This window comes from Pipistrellus hanaki (genome assembly GCF_964339955.1).
Source record: "Pipistrellus hanaki genome assembly, chromosome: 1".
In the NCBI taxonomy this organism is placed as follows: Eukaryota; Metazoa; Chordata; class Mammalia; order Chiroptera; family Vespertilionidae; genus Pipistrellus; species Pipistrellus hanaki.
Genome location: NC_140503.1, coordinates 7,882,085 through 7,902,509, shown reverse-complemented (window position 1 = coordinate 7,902,509; position 20,425 = coordinate 7,882,085). Strand labels below are relative to the sequence as shown.

The following is a 20,425-nucleotide window of genomic DNA, read 5'->3' as shown; positions in this document are numbered from 1 at the left end:
CCAGTATCGCTTGCATAAATGAATGTGACCATCACAATAAGTAGGCGGCGGACAGGGGGCCTCCCTGGAGCGGAGGGTTTCCAGAAGACCGGCTTGGTCTCTCCCTGTGCCTGGCACAGGGTTTCCATGAGATGAATGGAAGGGCCTCGACCCAGATGAATGTGGGTCCTTCAGATAGCACAGGTCTGGAGCCCCAGCAGCAGGGGGAGGAAAATTCTAAAGGAAGGGAGCAGAGTGGTCGGCAAGGGCAGGTGCCTGAGTCTGGGCTCCACAAGACAGCTCAGGGATTCCTTCAGGGGAGAGGAGGAGGGAGCATCCGAGACCAAAGACTCCTGCAGCGGGGCCAAACCACTCTGGCACATGTTATCACGCTGCTTCCTTAAGCCCCGCCCCAATGACTCTGATTGGTGGGTGCGAAGTGGGCCCCTGAAGCTTTCCTTTTTTGTTTTGTTACTCCACACCGGAGGGTATTTCCACTCCCCCCGGAGGGTATTTCCACTCCCCCCGGCCCCCTACTGATTCTTAGAGACAGGGGAAGGGAGGAGGAGAAACACAGAGAGAAAAACACTGATGTGAAAAAGACACATCCATTGGTTGCCTCACGCATATGCACCGACCAGGGCCAGGGATCAAGCCTGCAACCCTTTAGTCTGTGGCCCGAAACTCTAACCACTGAGCGACCTGGCTAGGACCCTGAGCTGCACCTAAAATAAAAGCTTCGGGCGATGCTGAGGACCCCACAGGTGTCAGGTGAGCACGGAGACAGGTAGGGGCCCAGCAGACAAAACACAGGAATGCCCGTGACGGCAAAGATCCCCCAGAACACTGCATCAGCGCCTGCACCCCGAGAACCCGGCCTCACAGACAACCAGAGAGCAGCGCGTCGCCAGGACTATTTAAAGCATGATCTTGTGTTTACCGACAGAGAGCCACACACGATCGCAGGCATTCTACAGCCAACGGGAGCCATCGATCCAAACTAGAGAGAGACCTTGTCAACTGGGGACTGGAGGCCGGGAACTTAACCCTCCTCTGCTTGCATGAGCAGGAAGTCAAATTGTTCACCGATGAAGTCAGAGCCAGCGAGGGAGGGGCGGGGGCAGGGGTCACCTAGCTCCCGGAACCTTCTCTCCGGTTCTGCGCTAAGTGCCTCCTTAAACCAGAATTAACGTGGAAAAACGGGAGCGTGTGCGTTGGGGGGGGGTGGGGGTGGGGGGTACACAAGACCGGTGCCCTGGGCCTGCGGCCGCGTCTCTCAGCAAATGGAGACTGACTTTTATCTGATTAACGGTGGAAGCGCATCCTTCTCCCGCTCTCAGGATGGCTCTGCGGGCGCGGTGCGGCCAGGCTGCAGGGAGAAGCTGGGCCTTGGCTGCCCTCCTGCTCGGCCGGTGGAAAATTACCGGAGGCCGGGCTGCCCTCTGTCACGCTCCCAGGCCCTCCCGGCCCGGGGAACACACGGAGGAACCGGACAGACACACACCGGCCTGGACTTACCTGGGGCGGAGAGGAGCCTGGGAGGCGGTGGGGGCGGGGGTGGCGGGGGCAGCAGGGGCGGGGGCCGGCACTGGCAGATGTGTTGGCAGCTGTCCGTCACCTTGGAGCAGGACCTCTGGGGCTCGCCCTGTGTCACCTGCAGAAACGGGCACGGGTGCCCGAGAGAAGACAGTGAGGCCACGGGGAGCGGAAATGCCCGCTCCCCCCCCCGCCTCCCCCCCCCCCCCCCCCCCCCCGCCTGCCAGGCTGGACCCCGGGGTTCTCCCGCAGGCAGACGTGGGGTTGGCTCAGAGAGAACAGGGGGAGGCTGGCAGGGCCCGGAGAGGGGACCGTCATGGATGGCTTCCATGTTATGAAGGGGTGGATAGGAACGTGAAGGTCCACTCCTAGACTCTCCCCCTCAGACAGATGAGGAAACTGGGCCCAGGAGAAGTGGCTGCCCGATGACACAGGATACGGACTCTGCACCCTCAGGGAGCAGCCCAGCCCCTTCCCCAGGCTTCTGGCAACGGAACAAGGGCCAAGCTGCCCCTTCCTCTCCGGCCACAGCCCCCGACGCCTCTGGACGGCCAAGGCCCTCCGTCTTGGGGGGGAACCTTCCTCGGCCGGTGGCGTCCGCTCTGGTGGCCACATGACCAGGGGGAGCCCAAGGATCTTGCGTGAAACAAACCCGCCCAGGCCACTCACACCCCTCCCCCCTCCTCCCCCAAATGCCAAATGCCTACCTGCCCACAGCCAAGGGGATCAGGGCCACAGGGTTCTGCCTCCCCCTCAGCACCCTTCTTCCACTCTGAGCCCTGGCCACACCCCTCCCTTCTCACATGTTCTCCCACCCCTTCCCTCCCCCTCACCCCACCCCCCGCCCCCTCTGGCCTATTCCTCAGCTTGGCTAGCACCTCCCCTGGTCAGATCTCCTTTCAGCAGGCTCTTCAGGCTCTGGGGGGCAGACATGTGGGTGATCCCTGCTTCCTGTCCATCTACACCCTTAGATCTATGGGGCGGGGGCGAGCCCTCATCTCTCACTATCATAACCTGGCTAAAGCATGCCGGCCATTTCATAAATATCTGGCGAATGAATGAATGAACAAATGAATGAATATTAAAAAACTGAACCAGAATCCACCCCTCTTGACTCCTGGTTTTTTTATGTCAGTATCCTTGCCCATTCACTAGGAAGAGTGGCAGGAGTGGGCTGTGTCGACCAGCGGCTCCCAACCCCGGCTGCACCTCAGATCCTCCAGGCAGCGATAAAAAGCACTCACGCCTGAGCCTCCCCAGGATCCGTTAATCAGAGGCTCTGCAGGGGCAGCCAGGCAGGAGTGTTTTGTTTAGCTTTCAGGTGACACTTTTAACGAAGGCCATGGACCCATGGTCAGCAAACTGCAGCTTGAGAGCCACTTTGGCCCCTTGAGTGTGGCTCTTCCACAAAATACCACAGCCTGAGTGAGTCTATTTTGAAGAAGTGGCATTAGAAGAAGTTTAAAAAGCTTGGCTCTCGCCGGGACTGGTTTGGCTCAATGGATAGAGCGTCAGCTTGGGGACTGAAGGGTCCCGGGTTCGATTCCGGTCAAGGGCATGTACCTTGTTGCGGGCATATCCCCAGTAGGGGGTGTGCAAGAGGCAGCTGATCGATGACTCTCTCTCATCGATGTTTCTAACTATCTCTCTCCCTTCCTCTCGGTACAAAATCAATAAAATATATTAAAAAAAAAAAAAAAAAGCTTGGCTCTCAAACGAAATTTCAATCATTGTACTCTTGATATTTGGCCCTGTTCACTAATGAGTTTGCTGACCACTGCCATAGACTGACCGCCCGAGGCCCTGCCTGCGGCGGGGTGCGAGCATCCACGAGGCCTGTCCCAGGGAACAAGGGGACTTAAAGGCGTGAAGGAAAACGGAGGTGGCCCCCACCCCCACCCCCACCGCATCAATATGATCGATCATGCCCGCGGCCAATTCCTCTGGCTGTCATCTCGAGTGAGCAGAACCCCAGAACCCCATTTCCCTGCAACCAGCCGTGGGCGGCTGCCTCAGGCCAGCGCAGACGCTGCTGCGTGACCCAGGCCCAGCAGAGAGGGCCCGCAGGGCTGGGTGCTCTTGGCGTTGGCAGAGGTGAACAGGCCGGGGTGACAGCGGGAGGTGGGCTGACTGACAGCCCTGACAACATCGGGGAGGCCAGGCCGCCCCTGCGCACCGCCTTTTCTCGTTTTTTAAGGACCCACTGCGGTTCAGACTCTGGACGGCAATGTTGTCTCCCTCTGGGGAGCACATAACCTCAAGGGGAGCCTTTTCTGTTACTTTAAGGGGATGATGAACTCTGCACGCCCCCTCCTCACCCCGCCTCCCCACCAGTGCAGCCCAGTGGTTCTCCGTCCCCACGGAGCCTGTCCTCTGGGCCCCACCTTCCTGCGGGTTGCTCCAGAGCAGGGGTCTTCAAACTTTTTAAAGTGGGGGCCAGATCACGGTCCCTCAGAGAGCTGGAGGGCTGGACTATATGAACTACTAATTCCTACTGTAACACCTTGGCTGCGCTCACTGCCCAAAAAACCTGGAGGGCAGGATCAGACTCCCCTGGGGGCTGCATGTGGCCTGCGGGCCGTAGTTTGAAGACCCCTGCTCCAGAGCCTCTATCAAGTGTGTGAACTTTAAGCAACGGGTGCTGTTGGGAGCCAGCAGAGTGTAGACGAGCAACTCAGTCTTAAGGAAATAGAATTAAGTTCCTTCTAGCAGAAGTTATGCGGTGCCCTGAGGGCTTGGCCAGAAGATAAAGATTAACCTGCAGCTTAGCATCTTCCTGCTTAGCATCTTCCTGCCACTTCCCCTTCCTGATCCTCCCCCCTAGATAGCCCAGCCTTGGAATGTTGCACCTTGGAATGTCACACCGCCCCTGGCAGTTAGCCAATCCTGTGTTGCCAGATACCAAAGACCCCCCCTGCAAAGGCAACCCTGTCCCCCTTTGTTTCTGCTGTATAAATACAGCCATTTCAGAGAATAAAGTTCGGAGCTTGATCAGAACCTTGTCTTGCTCCCATTCTTTCGCGTTCCTTGTTTGTTCATTCTCTTAGGTGGTTCCTGCGTGCCCCCGTTGTTGCCCTGCAGGTCGGGACAGGGTGCCACTGCCAAGGCAATTGCTTTCCCACGCTCCCAAGCGCATTGTACACGGCAGAGTTCAAGAGCAGCCCGATCGTTTAACCTGGCCCAACACAATGACCCACTTTGGGGAGAGGACATGAGGGCTCCGATGTATGAGCGGTTAATGCGATGGAATTATAGGCAGGGCCAGGGCCGAGGGTCCGGGCTGCAGGGGGAGGAAGCATTTTAGAAAGCTGTGTCTCTGACCATGGCCCCACTGGAAAGGGGCCGGCCCAGCTGCTTCACCAACCTCATCACCAGAGCATCCAGGCTGGGCCCTGCGTGGGCGCCTCTCTGGAGTCTGGTCCAGTGCAAACCAGTGGCCACTGAGATAAAGGGCTACTCAAAACCTTAATCTACCTCCCAACTTCTATTCATCCTTGAGATCCAGTTCCAGCACAGCCTTCTCCGGTAAGCCACCCCAACCCCAGGGCACCCCAGACTAGACCAACTGCCCAGGGATGCTTCTTCACCTGGTAAGCCCTTCTCTTTGGGGGCATCATCCCCACTGCTTTATAATGATTACCACCCCCACCCCCCCTTCCTTACTAAAGCTGGCAGGGAAACGAGTCTGTGCTGTATTCATCCTGATCAGTGTGACCTCCTGAGCCCTACTGTGTGTCCGCCATGGGAGACAGTTGTCATTTCACCACGAGGATAACCGGGAGAGGTAGGAGCTACCATCCACACGTAGTTGGGGGGGACTGCAGGAGCATGAGTAAGGAACTGACTGGAGTGGCTCAAGGCCTGGCATTTGGTTGGTGCTCAGCGAAAAGATGTGTTGAGATGACCCGCCTACCAGTGTGGAAACACAGGATCTGCCCCCCTTCCCCCGAACCTGCGTCCACTTCAGGGTTCTGTGGTTCGGTGAGATTGCATTTAGACAAGTTCCTCAGTGCTGTGGCTGTGTCTCAATACCTGGCTTAGGGGCGTGGTAGGCAAACTGCGGCTCGAGAGCCACATGCGGCTCTTTGGCCCCTTGAGTGTGGCTCTTCCACAAAATACCACGGCCTGGGCGAGTGGTATTTTGAAGAAGTGGCGTTAGAAGAAGTTTAAGTTTAAAAAATTTGGCTCTCCAAAGAAATGTCAATCGTTGTGCTGTTGCTATTCGGCTCTGCTGACTGATGAGTTTGCCGACCCCTGGCTTAGGGAGTCCCACAAGGAGAAGAAACGTGCCCTTGGAGTCACCTACTCATAGCTGGACTTGACCAAGGAGGAGCAGAGCCCAGAGAGCTAACGTGACTTGCCTAAAGCCCTCAGAGCAAAAGCTGGCACCATAGCTTCCTAGGACGAGTGCTTATTCCACTTCTGCCACCGCCTGCCTTCCCTCCCTGCTCGGCAGTGTTCTCCTGGGACCAGAACCCTGCGGCACAGGCAGGTCCTGCAGCCGCCGTGGTACCTGTCCCTGGGGCCCGGGGACAAGGTGCTCCACGGCTGCCAGTCCCCACTCCTGGCCAATCAGCACAGCTTTTCGATCCAGGGAATACTGCCTCCTACATCGTCACTGAGTCCATTCAGGTCTCCCCTTACCACCCTAACCATCATCTCTCTCATGGAGACTTGCCATGTAAAATATAGGGCACCCTGTTACATTTTAGAAAAACAAACACCCATTTTTTAGTATAAACACCAAATATCATATGGGATGCCCTTACGCTGAAGAACAATTTGTGGTTGGCTTGAAACCCAAATTTAACCGGATGCCCTGTGTTTCTATTTGCTCAATCTGGCAGCACTACCCCCACCAGCTTCTTTGACCAGTGCCTTGACCCCCTTTTCGAATCCATCCTTCCTGCTGGAGCTGGACTGAGATTCTGAAATGCCAGCCTGAGATTGCCATCTCTTGCTTAAAACCTTTGAGAATCCCTGAAGCCCCCAGGATCAAGTCCAAACTGCAAGATACAATGGTAGTAGCTCTGAGCAGCGGCCTCACCCTCTCTCCTGTTGCCTCGCCTGCACACCTCCCCCAGGCTTGCCCCCGATTCAGACTCCTCCTTGGGCATGTCTCAGCTGAGCACCACATGGGTCCCTTCCCCCAGATCCCACCTCTGAGCTTTTTGCTCCCCTTGCGCTATCTCGCCTCTAATTACTTGTTTAATTATCTCTCCAGTGCCAGACTGTTGATGCCCTGAGGACCAGGATCACGAGGTCTCTTGCACTTAACACAGGGCCTGGCAAACAGTAGGCGCTCAATTAGTGCTGCTGAGTACGTAAGTGAAGCTGTAGTGACTGGCCATTGCGGGAGGTCAGCATTGCGTGGGCCTGAGGGTGGCACTGGGTCGGCCCTGGAAGACCCGTAGGCTGGCATCCGAGCCTGTCTCCCCGATGATGGCTTCAGGAGGACACCCACAAAGATGACGGCTCCTGGCATCTTTTATGGTGACAGGCCAGCACCACAGCAGCCTGATGAGGCACACTCCTGTCACACCGAGTACATCTGCCAGCCTGTCATCCTCTTCGCTTACAAAAAAAAACCAAAAAACCAGGAATCATCTGGAAGTGAACTCAGAAGAACCCTAAATCACAAAAGCTCAAAAGCTCAATTCCAGAGACACATTTAAGGAGAAAAGAGGGAGGCTGGCGGGTGCCCCCACACCAACCTGCGGCACTTTAAATGCCACCTGACGCTAATGACTAAGTTTCTGTCATCTAGGCAGAGGCTTGGGGGCTGACAGGTGCTTTGGGGAACACAGGTCTCTCACGTTTATCCTAATAATTAGAGGACTTCGTTATGTCAGTCTCCCCCGTCCAAATGCTCACAACGTCGGGGGCGTCTTCTGGCAAAACGCTCAGGGAAGCACAGCGAGCTGAGCGCTTTCTCTGCCTCCGAGGAGCTCGGACGAAGAGACAGATTTCAGTCTCTCCACTTAAAAGGACCTATATGGCTGCATGCACTTCCGTTTCTTCCTCTTCTCCCTCTGTCCCTCCAGATTAAGCTCTTTTGCTTAAAAACAAACAAACAAACAAACAAAAAACAGACCCATCCATTCCAAAGCCCTTCTCCCTTGCCTTCCCAGTCCTTATCATTTGTAGATTAATTTTTTCCAGAGCTTCCAGCCAAGATTCTATCCATGCTACTTGCCTAGAGGATTCCTTTTCTAATTGATATGCACAAGAACTGATTGTATTGAGCAATAGCATCTGAAGCGCAAACACACACACACACACACACACACACACACACACATGCATGTGTAAGTACTGTTTAGCGGAAGGACACTGTTGAAAAACCAGGCTGTTTTCACAAAATGATTTCTTATGGTGGTGGTGGTGGCGGGGCAGTAGGGAGGTGGTGGGGAGTAGGTGGGGGTGGTGGGGGTGGTGGTGATGGGGGTCTCCTGTCTCTACCCAACAGACAACACCGTCGTGTGGCTCTCCACACTCGCTGAAAAGTGTTATGGGAAACTGTACGCAAACAAACACGAAGTGAACTGAATGCCTGGGGCTCCGTTTAAAGCTGCACCAGGGAAGCTGGTCCCCAACCACCTGAGTGTTTAAAAGTGACAACACCCTGCATCCCGAGGAGGCAGAGCCGAGTTTAATAACTGCAGTTTCACACATTACACAAAGCTGTCAATTCCGAAAGGAAAACAATTGTGAGTGAGGCGGAGGCAAGCCAGAGACGGAGCAGAAGGCAGGCCTGGTGCTGGGGAGGGTGGTGGATCCTGGCCGGCCCGCCCACTCAGCCAGCATGCCGGCCCAGCGTCAGAGCCCTGGCTCTCTCCCTGTGCTCACTCAGCCACCCTCCGGGCGGGACGGACTGAGCCGGCTCCCAGCAGGGCCCATGGACCACGGCGGACCCAGACCGGCAAGCAGTCTCCCCAGTCCCTTCCTTGGTGGACTGTCACCCGTTCTCAGATTACCATCTGAATCATCCCCAACCCTCCCCCAAATGCCACCGGAAGTGAAGCTCAAATACCCAGAGTGGAGTATTGGAATGCCCCACAAACGGTAAAAATGTCCTCCAGCACCTGCTGAGCCACTAACAACTCAAAAACACGGAACAGACTCTGGAGTGATCAAGAGCACCTGGCTAGTCCTAATATCAATATGGCCGCAGCAGCCACCATCGGTGTTGGTTCTGGTCTGGGCTCTGTGCTAAGTAGTCTTTATGTGTTTTATCTCATCAAGTACTTGTGATAGCGCAGTCAGGAAGAAGGAACCAAAGATCAGAGAGGTTATGTGCACTGCCTAACGTTGCCCAGCTGGGACAGGGCAGGGCTGGGGCTCAAAATTCAGAGCCGACAACAAAGCCCACCTCTTCACCACTCCACTGTCCCAGTGACCGAGTCGGTTCTGGGAGGTACGGGGGACCATCCCGTCGAACCCCCTCTCTGACTTAACAGAGGTAACTCCAGCTGGGGGCTGCCTGGCCTCTGTGACCCAGGGTGAGGAGTCCATCCCCAGGTGATGCTTACAGATGGACGGTCATTTCTGACGTTCTCCACGTGTGGCCACCAATTACAACCCGTCCACGTCCCCAACTCCACTCCCTGCACCAAACACAGCCTCTCCCGTGCTGACGTCCAGCTGAAGGCTAACTGGGAGTTGACTAGTGGGAGATAAAAGATGTATATTCTTGGGATCCTTTTCTTTTTAAGTTCGCAAAAGCTCGAAGGTTTCTCTCCCGGCATTTCTGCAATCAGGCGTCATCACCAAGAAGGCATTCCGGTTCCCAGGCCCTGTCCTGCAGGTCTTAGGCCACAGCCGAAGCCTCCCCCTGGGGTTTCTTAGCTCGTCCAGGCCGGAGTATGGGGAGGCCCTGGCATCTTTTCTTGACATAAACTCTCCCCAGGACCAGCCAGAGGGGTGGCTGCTGGAAGCTGGGGTCGGAGAGTGAAGGGACATCCCGCCCCCCAACTGGGTTTCGCCCAGGGAGGTCTCCAAACGGGTGCAGCCCGGCCCCCCGCGGCACGCTCACCTGCACGAGGCCCCAGAGCGGGTGGAGCGCGCAGTGCAGCAGCAGGGAGGGCCAGCAGCCGCCGCGGCGCAGCGCCAGGTCCCGGAGCAGCATCTCGGCCCGCGGCACCCGCTCTCTCTGGGGGCGAACTGTCAGGGGAGCAAAGCTCGGGTCAGGCGGCGGGCCGCGGGCGCGGGCACCATCGCGGGCGCGCACTCCAACACGTAGCGGTCCGGGCTGGGCAGGCACGCCCCGCCGCCTGGACCCCCATGCCCCCCTCCCACACCCCCTCGTAAATCCAGCTTGCCCCTTCCCTCCAGTTTGCACCTTCGAAGACCCTGCGCGCACACTCACACAAGCCGGCACCCCAGAACTCACATTCCATCCTGGCGCCCATCCCCGGAATCCTGTGCGCACCTCTGGCCCGCGGGCACCTGCCCGGAGCCCCGCGTGCACACCTCGGCCCTGAGCGCACCTCCACACACAGCCCCGCACACGAATCACCCAAAAACAGCCGGGCTCAACTCACTCCCGCAGTTGGAACCTTTCAAACCCGGCGGGCACCCCTCACCCCGGGTGCACACTCACAGACACAGCCGCGCACACCCACCGGCCCCTGGCCGCACACCCGCTGACCCTGCTGCGTGCACGGCACCGGGAAGTCACACGCCGCGCGCACCCTCCTCGCCCCGCCGCTCCCCCTGCGCACACCGCAACCTCTGCACTTCCCTGCGCACCCCATTCACCCGGCGCGCTCCCCGGGCCCCGCCTCCCGCCCCGGAGCGCGATCTCACCCCCCCTCCTTACCACCCCCTCCCCCCAGCTCTCCCTGTCCAGCCCCCTCCCTCCGGGCCGCACGCCCCACCTTGCCTGGGGCCGCCGGGCCGATCCCAGCGCCCAGAGGGAGGTGCGCTCCCCCCGCCGCAGACTCCGGAGCCGCCGCTCGGCCCCCATTTAAAGCCGGCCGCCTCCCCAGGCCCCCGCCCTCTAGGCGGAGCCTCCGTCCTCACCCGGCGGCTGCGCGGGCGCCGGGGCTTCGCGTGCCGGGAGGAGCGCCGGCGCCGGAGCAAAAGTTTGCGCGCGGCTGGGCCTCCGGGGCCCGCGCTGGGCTCCGGGCGGCTCCCCGCTGCGGCCGGCAGCGCGCAGGGCCAGAGGCGCGGCCCCCGGCGTCCAGGGCCGGGCGGGCCGCCGGGGCGGAGGCGAGGGCGGGGAAAGTGTCCTCCAGGCCCCCGGGACCGGGACTGGGACCGGGCGCCCTCCCCGGGTCCCCGCCCTCCGCTCCGGGGCACCGCCGGGCTGCGCGGGGCGCGGGGTGCGGAGCTCTCCCGGTCCGCCTCGCCCGCCCGCGGGAGGAGCCGCGGGAGCCGCCGCCGGGAGCGCCGCCCGGGCGCAGGGCCGCGGGAGGAGAGATAAATAATGCACGAAAAAGGAAAACAGACGTGAGCCTCGCCCGCCTCCCGCCGCCCGGGCCGCTCCCGCCCGCGCTCCCCGCCAGCGCCGCCGCAGTGGTTCCGTCTCCATCTAGCGAGGCGATTGTGTACTGGGCGCCTCGCCCTCCCTCCTCCCCGCCGGAGCGGGCGTCCCGCGCCCGGGGCACTGCTCCCTGCTCGCCCTCCCCCAAGCGTCTCCCGGGCGTGGGTGCTGCGCGGAGACCCCTCTTTGCGCTCCGGCCTGGAGGACTTGCTCCCCTCCCGCCCCATCCGGATGGAACGGGAGCCCCCTCTGCCCCCCCCGCCCCATCCCCGCCGTGCGGCGCCCCAGGTGCAGCGCCCAGGGCCGGTCTCCCTTCCCAGCCCAGGTTCAGGGGCCTCTCCGCCTCTGCGCTGAGTCCTGGGAGGAGTTGCCCATGGCCCCGGGGGTGGGGGTGGGGGGATCGCTGCTCTTCCTCAGCCAGCCATCCCAAACTCCTCTGTTTGAGGTAAGAGTATCAACAAGTCGTCCTGCACGTTTCGTTCAAACTACGGTAGCTGCCCCTCAACCCCGCGGGCCCCACCGCAGGTACGTGAAGCCGCTCTGCTCGTCCGGCGGCTGCGCGTGGCCAGCGCGTGGACTGGTGGACTGGCCTTCCGGAAGGGCTCCCCAAGCATGGGCCATCCTGCTCTCAGGGCAGAGCGGAGCTGTCAGACACCATAGCTCATTCATGGAAGGGACATGTTCTTTTTTTTCCTTTTTTTTTTTTTAATGTTTTTTAAAAATATATTTTATTTTTACAGAGAGGAAGGGAGAGGGATAGAGAGTTAGAAACATCCATGAGAGAGAAACATCGATCAGCTGCCTCCTGCACACCCCCTACTGGGGATGTGCTGGCAACCAAGGTACATGCTCTTGACGGAAATCAAACCTGGGACCCTTTAGTCCATAGGCCAATGCTCTATCCATTGAGCCAAACCGGTTAGGGCTGGGGATATGTTCTTTGTTCCTTTGCCCTGAAGTCACCCCTTAAAACCCTGTAAGTATAAAGGGTCTGCTCTGCACATGCGCTTTCAGACCCATTTCCTTTATGGGGAGGGCTGCCCTGAGGTTCTTCTCCATAAGCTCTGCAGACACTGCTGGGGACAAGCATGCATGAGGCCTTGCCCCTCCCCTCCAGGAACTTGGGGTCTGATCTGGGAGACAGATAAAAGCAACGATTCCACTGTGCACTGGTCATCCCCTCCCGCTGTGGCGTGAGAAAGGGACCCGCGCTGTAAGGGGGACAGAGGAAGGAAGGCTGGAGGGAGGGTCCCCTAAAGCTTTCCAGGACCAGGTGACCTGCTGGGAGTGGGGGGTGGGGGGGTGTTTCAGTGTTGGGAACCTGTGGGGCAGAGATGTGGAGATTCTTGTTCATTCACTCGCTCACTCACTCTCATTTCCTGCAGTGTCCGTGAGCAGACAGGGCACTGGACGCTGGGTTCACCGTAGTGGACAGATCAGGCCTTGTCGCTGCCTTGAAGGGGGCCAGGCTTGAGGGAGGAGAGATGGAAGAAAACATGAGGGGGGGAGGTGATTTCCTAGATTACTTTCTCTTGGAAGAGCTTGAAATAGAAGGAGGCACAACATGGAGCCCTATTGGCCGGCTGCGGTTAAGGTAACGCTGAGTATATTAATGCCTGGCCAGGCAGGGTAAGCTGGTCAGTGTACAACGTCCACCTTTAGATATGACGCCAGCCCCTCATGCTTATTCATGCAGCTCTTTGCCACTTAAAAATGCTCTTTTTAAAAACATATATTTTTATTGATTTCAGAGAGGAAGGGGGAAGGAGAGAGAGAGAGAAACATCATTGATGGGATGCCTCCTGCAGGCCCCCTCCTGGGGATCAAGCCTGCAACCCCAGCTGGTGCCCTGACTGGGAATCAAACCCTGACCTACCTCCTGGTCAACAACCGAGCCATGCCAGCAAGGCCACTTAAAAATGTTCTTTACATTTTAACCCGATTCTCACAGCTCTGTGAGGCACATGTAATTGCTCCATTGGACAAGGTCAGGCATGTGACTTACCCAGGATCCCACAGCCGCTCACCCCCAGCTGGAGGTCCAGTATTTTGGAAGAGCCTGGGCAGGTGTTAGAAAGCCTGCATTATCCACTCTGGCCTTCAATGTGCCATACGTGATCCAATCTATATGCCTCTTGAATGTCACCTGACCCTCTAACGCCATGGAACATCCTAGGCTTTCTTAGGGTGAACACCAGGCTCTGTCATGGGGCCCCTCAGGCCACGGCAGGACCTGGAGAGACTCTGGCTCCTATCCCCGCTTCTGGACTCCTATGGCAGCCCACAGCAGGGTACCTGGGATCTGCCTACAAAGGCCAGGAAACTCTACTCCGAAATGGAGGGGAGTTAAACCTTGCCTATGGATTGCAGTGGTTCCATTTGGCCATATTAGATTGGGTCAAGTATGGAATATTGGAGACAGGAGATATCTAGAAGGCATGAACGAGCAACTGACAATATTTTTTTTCTGAAGAGATGGCCATCTTGGCAACACACAGTTTTGTGTTTGCTTTTCCTCCTTCTTTGCTGCACTTCCTCTTCCCCATATTGGTGTGGCCCTAGGGTTGGCTCCCTCAGTGAAGTGTTAGCAAGCCAGCATCGCTTCAGGCTCTGCTCCCCAGGAACCAGGGGCCATCGGTGCTGCCGTCCTTAATATCCAAATATCATAGAAGGGTGTGAGCAACTCTGAGCCATGCCAGGGGTGGACTGCAGTGGAGCCCACTGGGGCACATTCTCAGATTTGCTTGGTTCCACCTGCCTCCTCATGTTGCTCAATGGAGAGGACAGCCATCGCCACCATTGTTCATCTCCTCAGCCCCTGGTATCGCAGCCTCCCCCAGGGTAAGAGCTGAGTTTCTGTGAGGCTCCCAGGGTGCCCACCAACTGCAGTGGGCCCAAGCCCAGCCTGACCATACGCACAGGTGTGTTGGCTTCTACCAAAGTCCCCTCCTCAAGTGAAGTCCCACACTACAGAGCGTGGGATCTGATTCCCCCAGCAACTGTCTGCAGACAACCTGCACCTGTGGGGAGCTAACTCCTATGGCATGAATTTTGATCAACAAGAGAAAAGGGTCTGGAGAGATCTGGTAGGTAATCCATCTCCCTTTCTCCATCCATACGGCGTACTCAAATCTATCCTGTGTGTCCGAGCCATGGGCCCTGCTCCCTGGCAGAGCTGGGGCCTGCTCAGTAAGCATACCACGCTTCCTTCCTTCCCTGCTGCCCTGCCTGTTTCCCCTCACTCCTTCTGAAATGTTGACCCCCCCCCCAATACCCCCCAAAATGTGTCATTGCATACACTTTGCTTCAGGCTCCCTTTTGGGGGGATCCTAGGCTTAGACAAGCTCTTAGATGTCCTGTGGGTTCTAGAAGCTATGGCCACGCTCATTAATGAAGTGGGACGCCATGGCAGGCAGGACGCTACGTATCTGAAACATCTTGCAGCTGCAGTGGATTGAAAGTGGTGGTTCCTTAAGCGGCGGATGACGTCCCTGAGGCCTCCGTTCTTCTACGAGGACAGGCCCGTTCCAGGTGGGAAGAGCTCCTGCTGGTCCGAACGCCAGCTCTTACCCGGCGGCGTAGCTCCGTGGTTGAGCGTCAACCTATGAACCAGGAGGTCACAGTTCGATACCCGGTCAGGGCACACGCCCGGATAGTGGGCTCCATCCCCAGTAGAGGGCGCGCAGGAGGCAGCCAATCAATGATTCTCTCTCATCATTGATATTTCTATCTCCCTCTTCCTTCCTCTCTCTGGAATCAATTTTAAAAAAATACATTAAAAATATAACATCAGCTCTTGGGTTAGACTACTTGATTCTGTCTAGCTGTATAATCTTTGGAGAATTTTGCTATCCTTTAAAGCCCAACTTTTTCCCTTTCTAGCAGGAATTATAATAGTATCCTATATAATAAAAGGCTAACATGCAAATTGTCCACTCGACCAGGAGGGGACACATATGTAATACCTTAATCAATGAAGAAATTAAAGATTGAAGAAAAAGGCTAATATGCAAATTATCCCCTCCACCAGGAGGCTGGCCAACCAACTGCCCATGACCCCTCCCCCCTGGCTGACCCTGCCCCCTACCTGCCCCTCCCCCATTCCGATTGGGGGCAAGGCTGACAGGCCAACCTCCCGCGTCCCCTCTCCCTGACTGGCTGGACCCCACCCATGCATGAATTCATGCACCGGGCCTCTAGTTTAGCTATGATTAGGCCTCAGAGTTCTTGGAAGGATTAACTGAGATAATTCAGATAAACACTTAGCCTGGCTCAAAGTGACTGCTCAGAAAAGGCCATTTTAAATTATTTTTTAACGATAGAAGGGCAAAAACGCTGCCCTTTTGCAAGAACACTAATTGGCATCAGGGATCTTTTTGAGTAAAACACAAAGAAAGCAAAAGAAGAGCCTTGTGACCAGTGAAGGGACACTCATTACTGAACTATGAAATTACGCAGGCTAATTAGGTTTTGAAAAGAACATTGGTATTATCCAAATTGTTCATTACAGCAGCTTGAATTAAATATGTAATTGACAATGTCATGTTTTCCAGGTCAGCAGTGAATCTATCCAGAGAGAATGTTTTCCTGATTGATCGAGTATTGGGGGAGGGAAACCCCGAGTCTCTCCTGGGATCTGTTCGGAATGCCACTCATCCCTCTGAGGTTGGTCCCAGGCCCCAGCCGGTATTTTAAGAGCCGAATAGGATTCATGACAGATCCGCCTTGCCGCAAACTGAGTTAGCTCTTTCCGCAAGAACATTCTCGTCTGAATCCCTTGCAGCCAGATGTTTGGACATGGAGAAGAGTCAGGAAGAAGCCCGGATGTTAAACTACAGTTTAAAATCACCCGTGTTTTCCCTCTCTTGCCATCCTTTTTTTAATCCTAAGAAAAGACCACAGTTTTGGAAAGAATTGTCAGGACCCGGCTTGCTTGATCGCGTGCCTGGCTCAGAACCATTTTCCTGCATCAAAGGAAGTCCAAGCAGAAATGACCCAAGAGAACATTGGATGGAACCCGTGGTGGGCCACCCCTCTGGCTGGGCCAGTCAGGTGTAAATGCCAGCCCCGCGGCCAGAGCCGGCTCCATCTCTCCTCTTCCATGGGCTGGGCCAGTGGTCGGCAAACTCATTAGTCAACAGAGCCAAATATCAACAGTACAATGACCGAAATTTCTTTTGAGAGCCAAATTTTTTAAACTTAAACTTCTATCGCCACTTCTTCCCTAGTACTCACTACTTGTTTCCTTGTTTCCTTTTGTGGGTATGTGTCTCTCTCACTAGAATGTGGGACAACAGGCATTTTGTGTGTCCTGCCAGCTCTGGTTTCAGCACAGCAATGATGGACAGTTCCTCCCCAGGGGGGGATCCTCCTCCTGCGGCCTCCCTACCAAGCTACAGCCTCTCTCCCCGCTCCTGCCTGAGTCATGAGGAAGCCCACCTGGCAGGCAAAAACCAGGCATGCAGGGGCGTGAGGCCTCCAGAGCACCCTGAATATGGAGTGGGTTAGTGGACACATGCCCCAGCCTCTCTTCTTGGAGCACAATTCTTTTTTGTTTTTTTGGGGTTTTTTTATATATATATATTTTTATTAATTTCAGGGAAGAAAGGAGAGAGAAGAGATAGAAACATCAACAATGAGAGAGAATCATTGATTGGCTGCCTGCTGCACACCCCTACTGGGGACCAAGCCCGCAACCTGGGCATATGCCCTGATCAGAAATTGAACTATGACCTCCTGGCTCATAGGTCAATGCTCAACCACTGAGCCACACCAGCTGGGCTGGAAGACAGTTCTGAGGTGAATTCTTTACGGTGGACGAGGGCCCATTGGTCCAGAGCAGGAACTGGCACCTTAGCACAGCCTTACCTGGTCTCTCCCTCCTCCTCTGGGCTCACCTCCCAAATAGATCCTTTGTGTGGGTCCCTGTCTCATGCTCTACTTTTGGGAGATCCCCAATGAAGAGACCACCATATTCCAGAGCCTAGAGTGGCGCTTGACCTGTGTGTGACCCAGTCATTTGTTGAATGAATGAAAGGGAAGAAAGACAGTTTACAGAGTTTTACATCTCGTGTCTTGCCTTATGATGAAATGTTTGGGTGACTTTTTATCATCGGGGGAACTTGTTGAACTGCGTTTTTTTCTTGTGTACACTAGGATTTTCGCGCAATGGCTTCTGCCTGGAAACCTGTCTGTCTTTGCGTTTTGTGGATTTTTCAGGGAACGAGGATTTGGCCATTTGCTTTAGTCAGAAATGTCAGACGATCCAGGAGCTTGGAGATCTCCTGCTAACACCTGCCTTGCCCAACACTCGGCTGTTGTTATAACTTTTCAAAGGCGTGCCTACCTCGGAGTATCGTGCAGAAGGATGAGTTTGGTCTGCTAGCCCCTGAAATGTGGCTGAGGAAACCCATGCTTATTATGCACCTGACAAACGTGTGTAGAATGCAGACTAAGCACCAGACGTGAGGACAGAGAGCCAGAATGGCTTGCTTTCCTCAGGAGCCCCTGGGCTGGTGGGGGAAACAGACTGGGAGGGGAGTATGATGACATGCGGAGAAGGGCTGTGGTAGATGGGAGCACAGGCTGCAGACTTGCAGGAAGAACCCGTGTTTCCAGTGTCTTGGCACAATTGTACTTCCTGGTTTGGATGAACCAGGCTGTGGCTTTCTGCACAGATTTGCTGTGTACTCCTCTGCCTTTGAGCATGCATGCAGTTTCCTCTGCCTGAAACGTTTCCCCCTGTCTTCCCGGCTGAGTCCGAGTCGTCCTTCAAATCCCAGCCAATATCCGAGGAGCGGCTCAGAACCTGGACTTAGCGTCACACAGGCCACGACTGAATAGTAGCTTTTTCCTAGTTACATAATTTTGGGCAATCATTTAAATTCCTCAAGCCTCCGTCTCCTCAATTGTAAAATGGGGATAATAATGCCACTTTCTTTGCCTGGGAAAATCACAAGAGAACATAAGAGAGAATAGGCTTTGTCCATCCTAAAACACCATGCAAATACCAGACATAACCAGTAGTTGGGAGAGGCTTAAACATGATGATCATTTATTTCTGGTAAAAGGAAGTTTGGGGCTAGCTGGTATTCCACAGAGCAGGGTCCAGGCTCTTTCTAGCTTATTGATCTGCCCTCCTCAACATTTTGTTTCTTTTCACCTCCTGGTCCAAGATGGCTGCTCAAACTCCAGCTCTCACACCCACACTCTATCCAGCAGCAAAAAGGAAAAGAGAAAGAAGGGTACAATACTCCTTTTAGGAGCCCTTTTCACAAGTATCAAATGCTGACATCCTATTGACCTGGGCATAACCACATGGCCACACCTAGCTGCAAGGGAAGCTGGGAAACAAATTTCTTGTTCAGGGCAGCCATGTGCCCAGCTTGAACTCGGTTTTCATTCCTGATGAATCGGAGAGATAGTGCTATTGGCAGACAACCAGCATTGTCTCTCGCATCTAATGATTGGCGTTACGGAGTTTCACGTGTTGAATTTCTTCAATGTGGTGTGTATGTGACCCACAAGATAATGGACAAGAAACAGCAACCCTAGAGGCAGTGCTACATGAGAAAATCAAAGTATCCCTTTTCCCCCAATAAGGGGTGCCCTTTTGGGGGGTCTTACTCCAAACACAAAGAGACATTTACCCCATCCTGTTGTACAATCATGATGAACAGAACAGAGAACAGCCTCAGGGAGCTCAGTCAGAGGGGCGGGGGCGCAGTGCCCCCTGACAGCATCTGGCTGGATGGACTTTTGGGAGGGAAGCAAAACTTCAAACAGCCAACCTGTGAGACACTGAGCTTTGAGAGAGTGGGAAGAGGGCTCAAGCAGCCAGCCCGTGCAGATGCTCTGGGTCCAGATAACAATACAAAGGCACACCTCCCTGGAAGACCAGATCCTTCCTCTCAGCCTCTCTGCACCTCCCTAATGGGCGGAGCAGGAGGCTGAAACCAGACACCACTGCTCTGCTCTGGCATTCATGGTCCACCCCTATCTTAGGACAGAGAAAGCTTTAAAAGAGCCTCAGAGGAAATAATTCTCTACAGGTAGTTTTATCTTTAGACCCTTACTTAGAATGAATAGATTCTACCAGGCTATTACAATTCAGAGGCTGGTACCCAGGGTGGATAAACCAGGCAGTGGGAATGACTAAACATTTCTTGGGTGTTTACAGAACAGTGCCAGGCTCTGTTCTGAAGCTATTATAGTATTAACTCCTCAAATCCTCATGGCAGCCTTATACGGTAGCTACTAGAATGGCAGACACCATTTTCTAGGTAAAGAAACAGGCAGAAAGTAGCAGTCCCTTTCTGCACCCGTCCCCTTTGCTGCATGACTTGGTTCTTCTTTCCCATTCTGATTCTGGGCCCGTTGGGCCTTGTTTTGGACCATGAGGTGTTGGAGAGTATGATGCAAGCGCAAGCTTGGAGAGCTATGTAACTGGGCTTGCTTGGCTTTTGCTTCTCTGCGCATGACCACGTGAAGAACGTGTCCTGGCCAGCCTGCCAGAGTGAAAGACCTGGAAAAGAGTCAAGATGATGGAGTCATCCCAGCTGAGGCCACCCTAGAGCAACGGACAGCCAGCTGAACCTCAGGCCTGTGGGCAAGCTAAGCTGCTTAGCCAATCTGCAACTGACTGCAAGTATGTGAGCAAGCCCACCCAGATCGGCAGAGCCTGGCCCAGGTCAAGGTTGTCCTGCAGGTTTATGGGGTAAGGAAATAGTTCTCAGCATACCACTGAAGTTTTGTAACATCACTGTACAACTGAGAGCTGATACAAGAGATTATCTAACTTCCCAGCTAATCGTGGTGTAGCCAGGACTTGAGTCCAGGCAGTTTGACTGCAGAGCTCACCCTCTTAGAGACTATTCTGTGCCTGTTGTTGGAAAACTGTGGCCTGCAGACCAAGTCCAGTCCACCACCTGTTTTTTTGTGTGGTTTTTTTTCTTTGTTTTTTTAAAAATATATATTTTATTGATTTATTACAGAGAGGAAGAGAGAGGGATAAAGAGCTAGAAACATCGATGAAAGAGAGTCATCGATTGGCCGCCTCTTGCACACTCCCTACCGGGGATATGCCCGCAACTAAGGTACATGCCCTTGACTGGAATCGAACCCGGGACCTTTCAGTCCGCAGGCCAACGCTCTATCCACTGAGCCAAACCGGTTTTGGCCACCACCTATTTTTGTAAAGCCCATGCGCTAGGCGTGGTTGTTTCAGGTGAATATTTTCAATCCGTTTAACCACAGAGAACACTGACTTTGAACCCCTTTTAAACAAAATGCTGCTATCCCATAAAAAGGAATTCCATTTTTCTCTTTAGTAGACCTATATTACAAATTATAGTACTTTATTATACTTTTAATTTCACCAATCATAATTCATGGAAGTGTGATCTCTCTTATTAGGTAACTATC

General features: G+C 55.0%; 1 protein-coding gene across 5 annotated transcripts in view; it reads right to left on the bottom strand.

The window, feature by feature from the left end:
• Positions 1 to 11,042, bottom strand: part of PRIMA1 (proline rich membrane anchor 1) — a 31,766-nt gene extending 20,724 nt beyond the window's left edge. The window contains exons 1-3 of one of the 5 annotated variants that reach the window (XR_014794110.1): positions 10,395 to 11,042; positions 9,551 to 9,678; positions 1,498 to 1,633 (exon numbers count right to left, since the gene is read on the bottom strand). Coding sequence is in view for 4 of the 5 variants with exons in the window: in XM_084873791.1 (XP_084729917.1) it covers positions 1,498 to 1,633; positions 9,551 to 9,643 (229 nt within the window). In the remaining variant the exon portion in view is untranslated. Of the gene's footprint in view, positions 1 to 1,497; positions 1,634 to 9,550; positions 9,679 to 10,155; positions 10,271 to 10,394 lie in introns of those variants that run through there. The other 4 variants (XM_084873791.1, XM_084873793.1, XM_084873792.1 and 1 more) reach the window with 4 other exon arrangements.
• Positions 11,043 to 20,425: the final 9,383 nt, after the last annotated feature.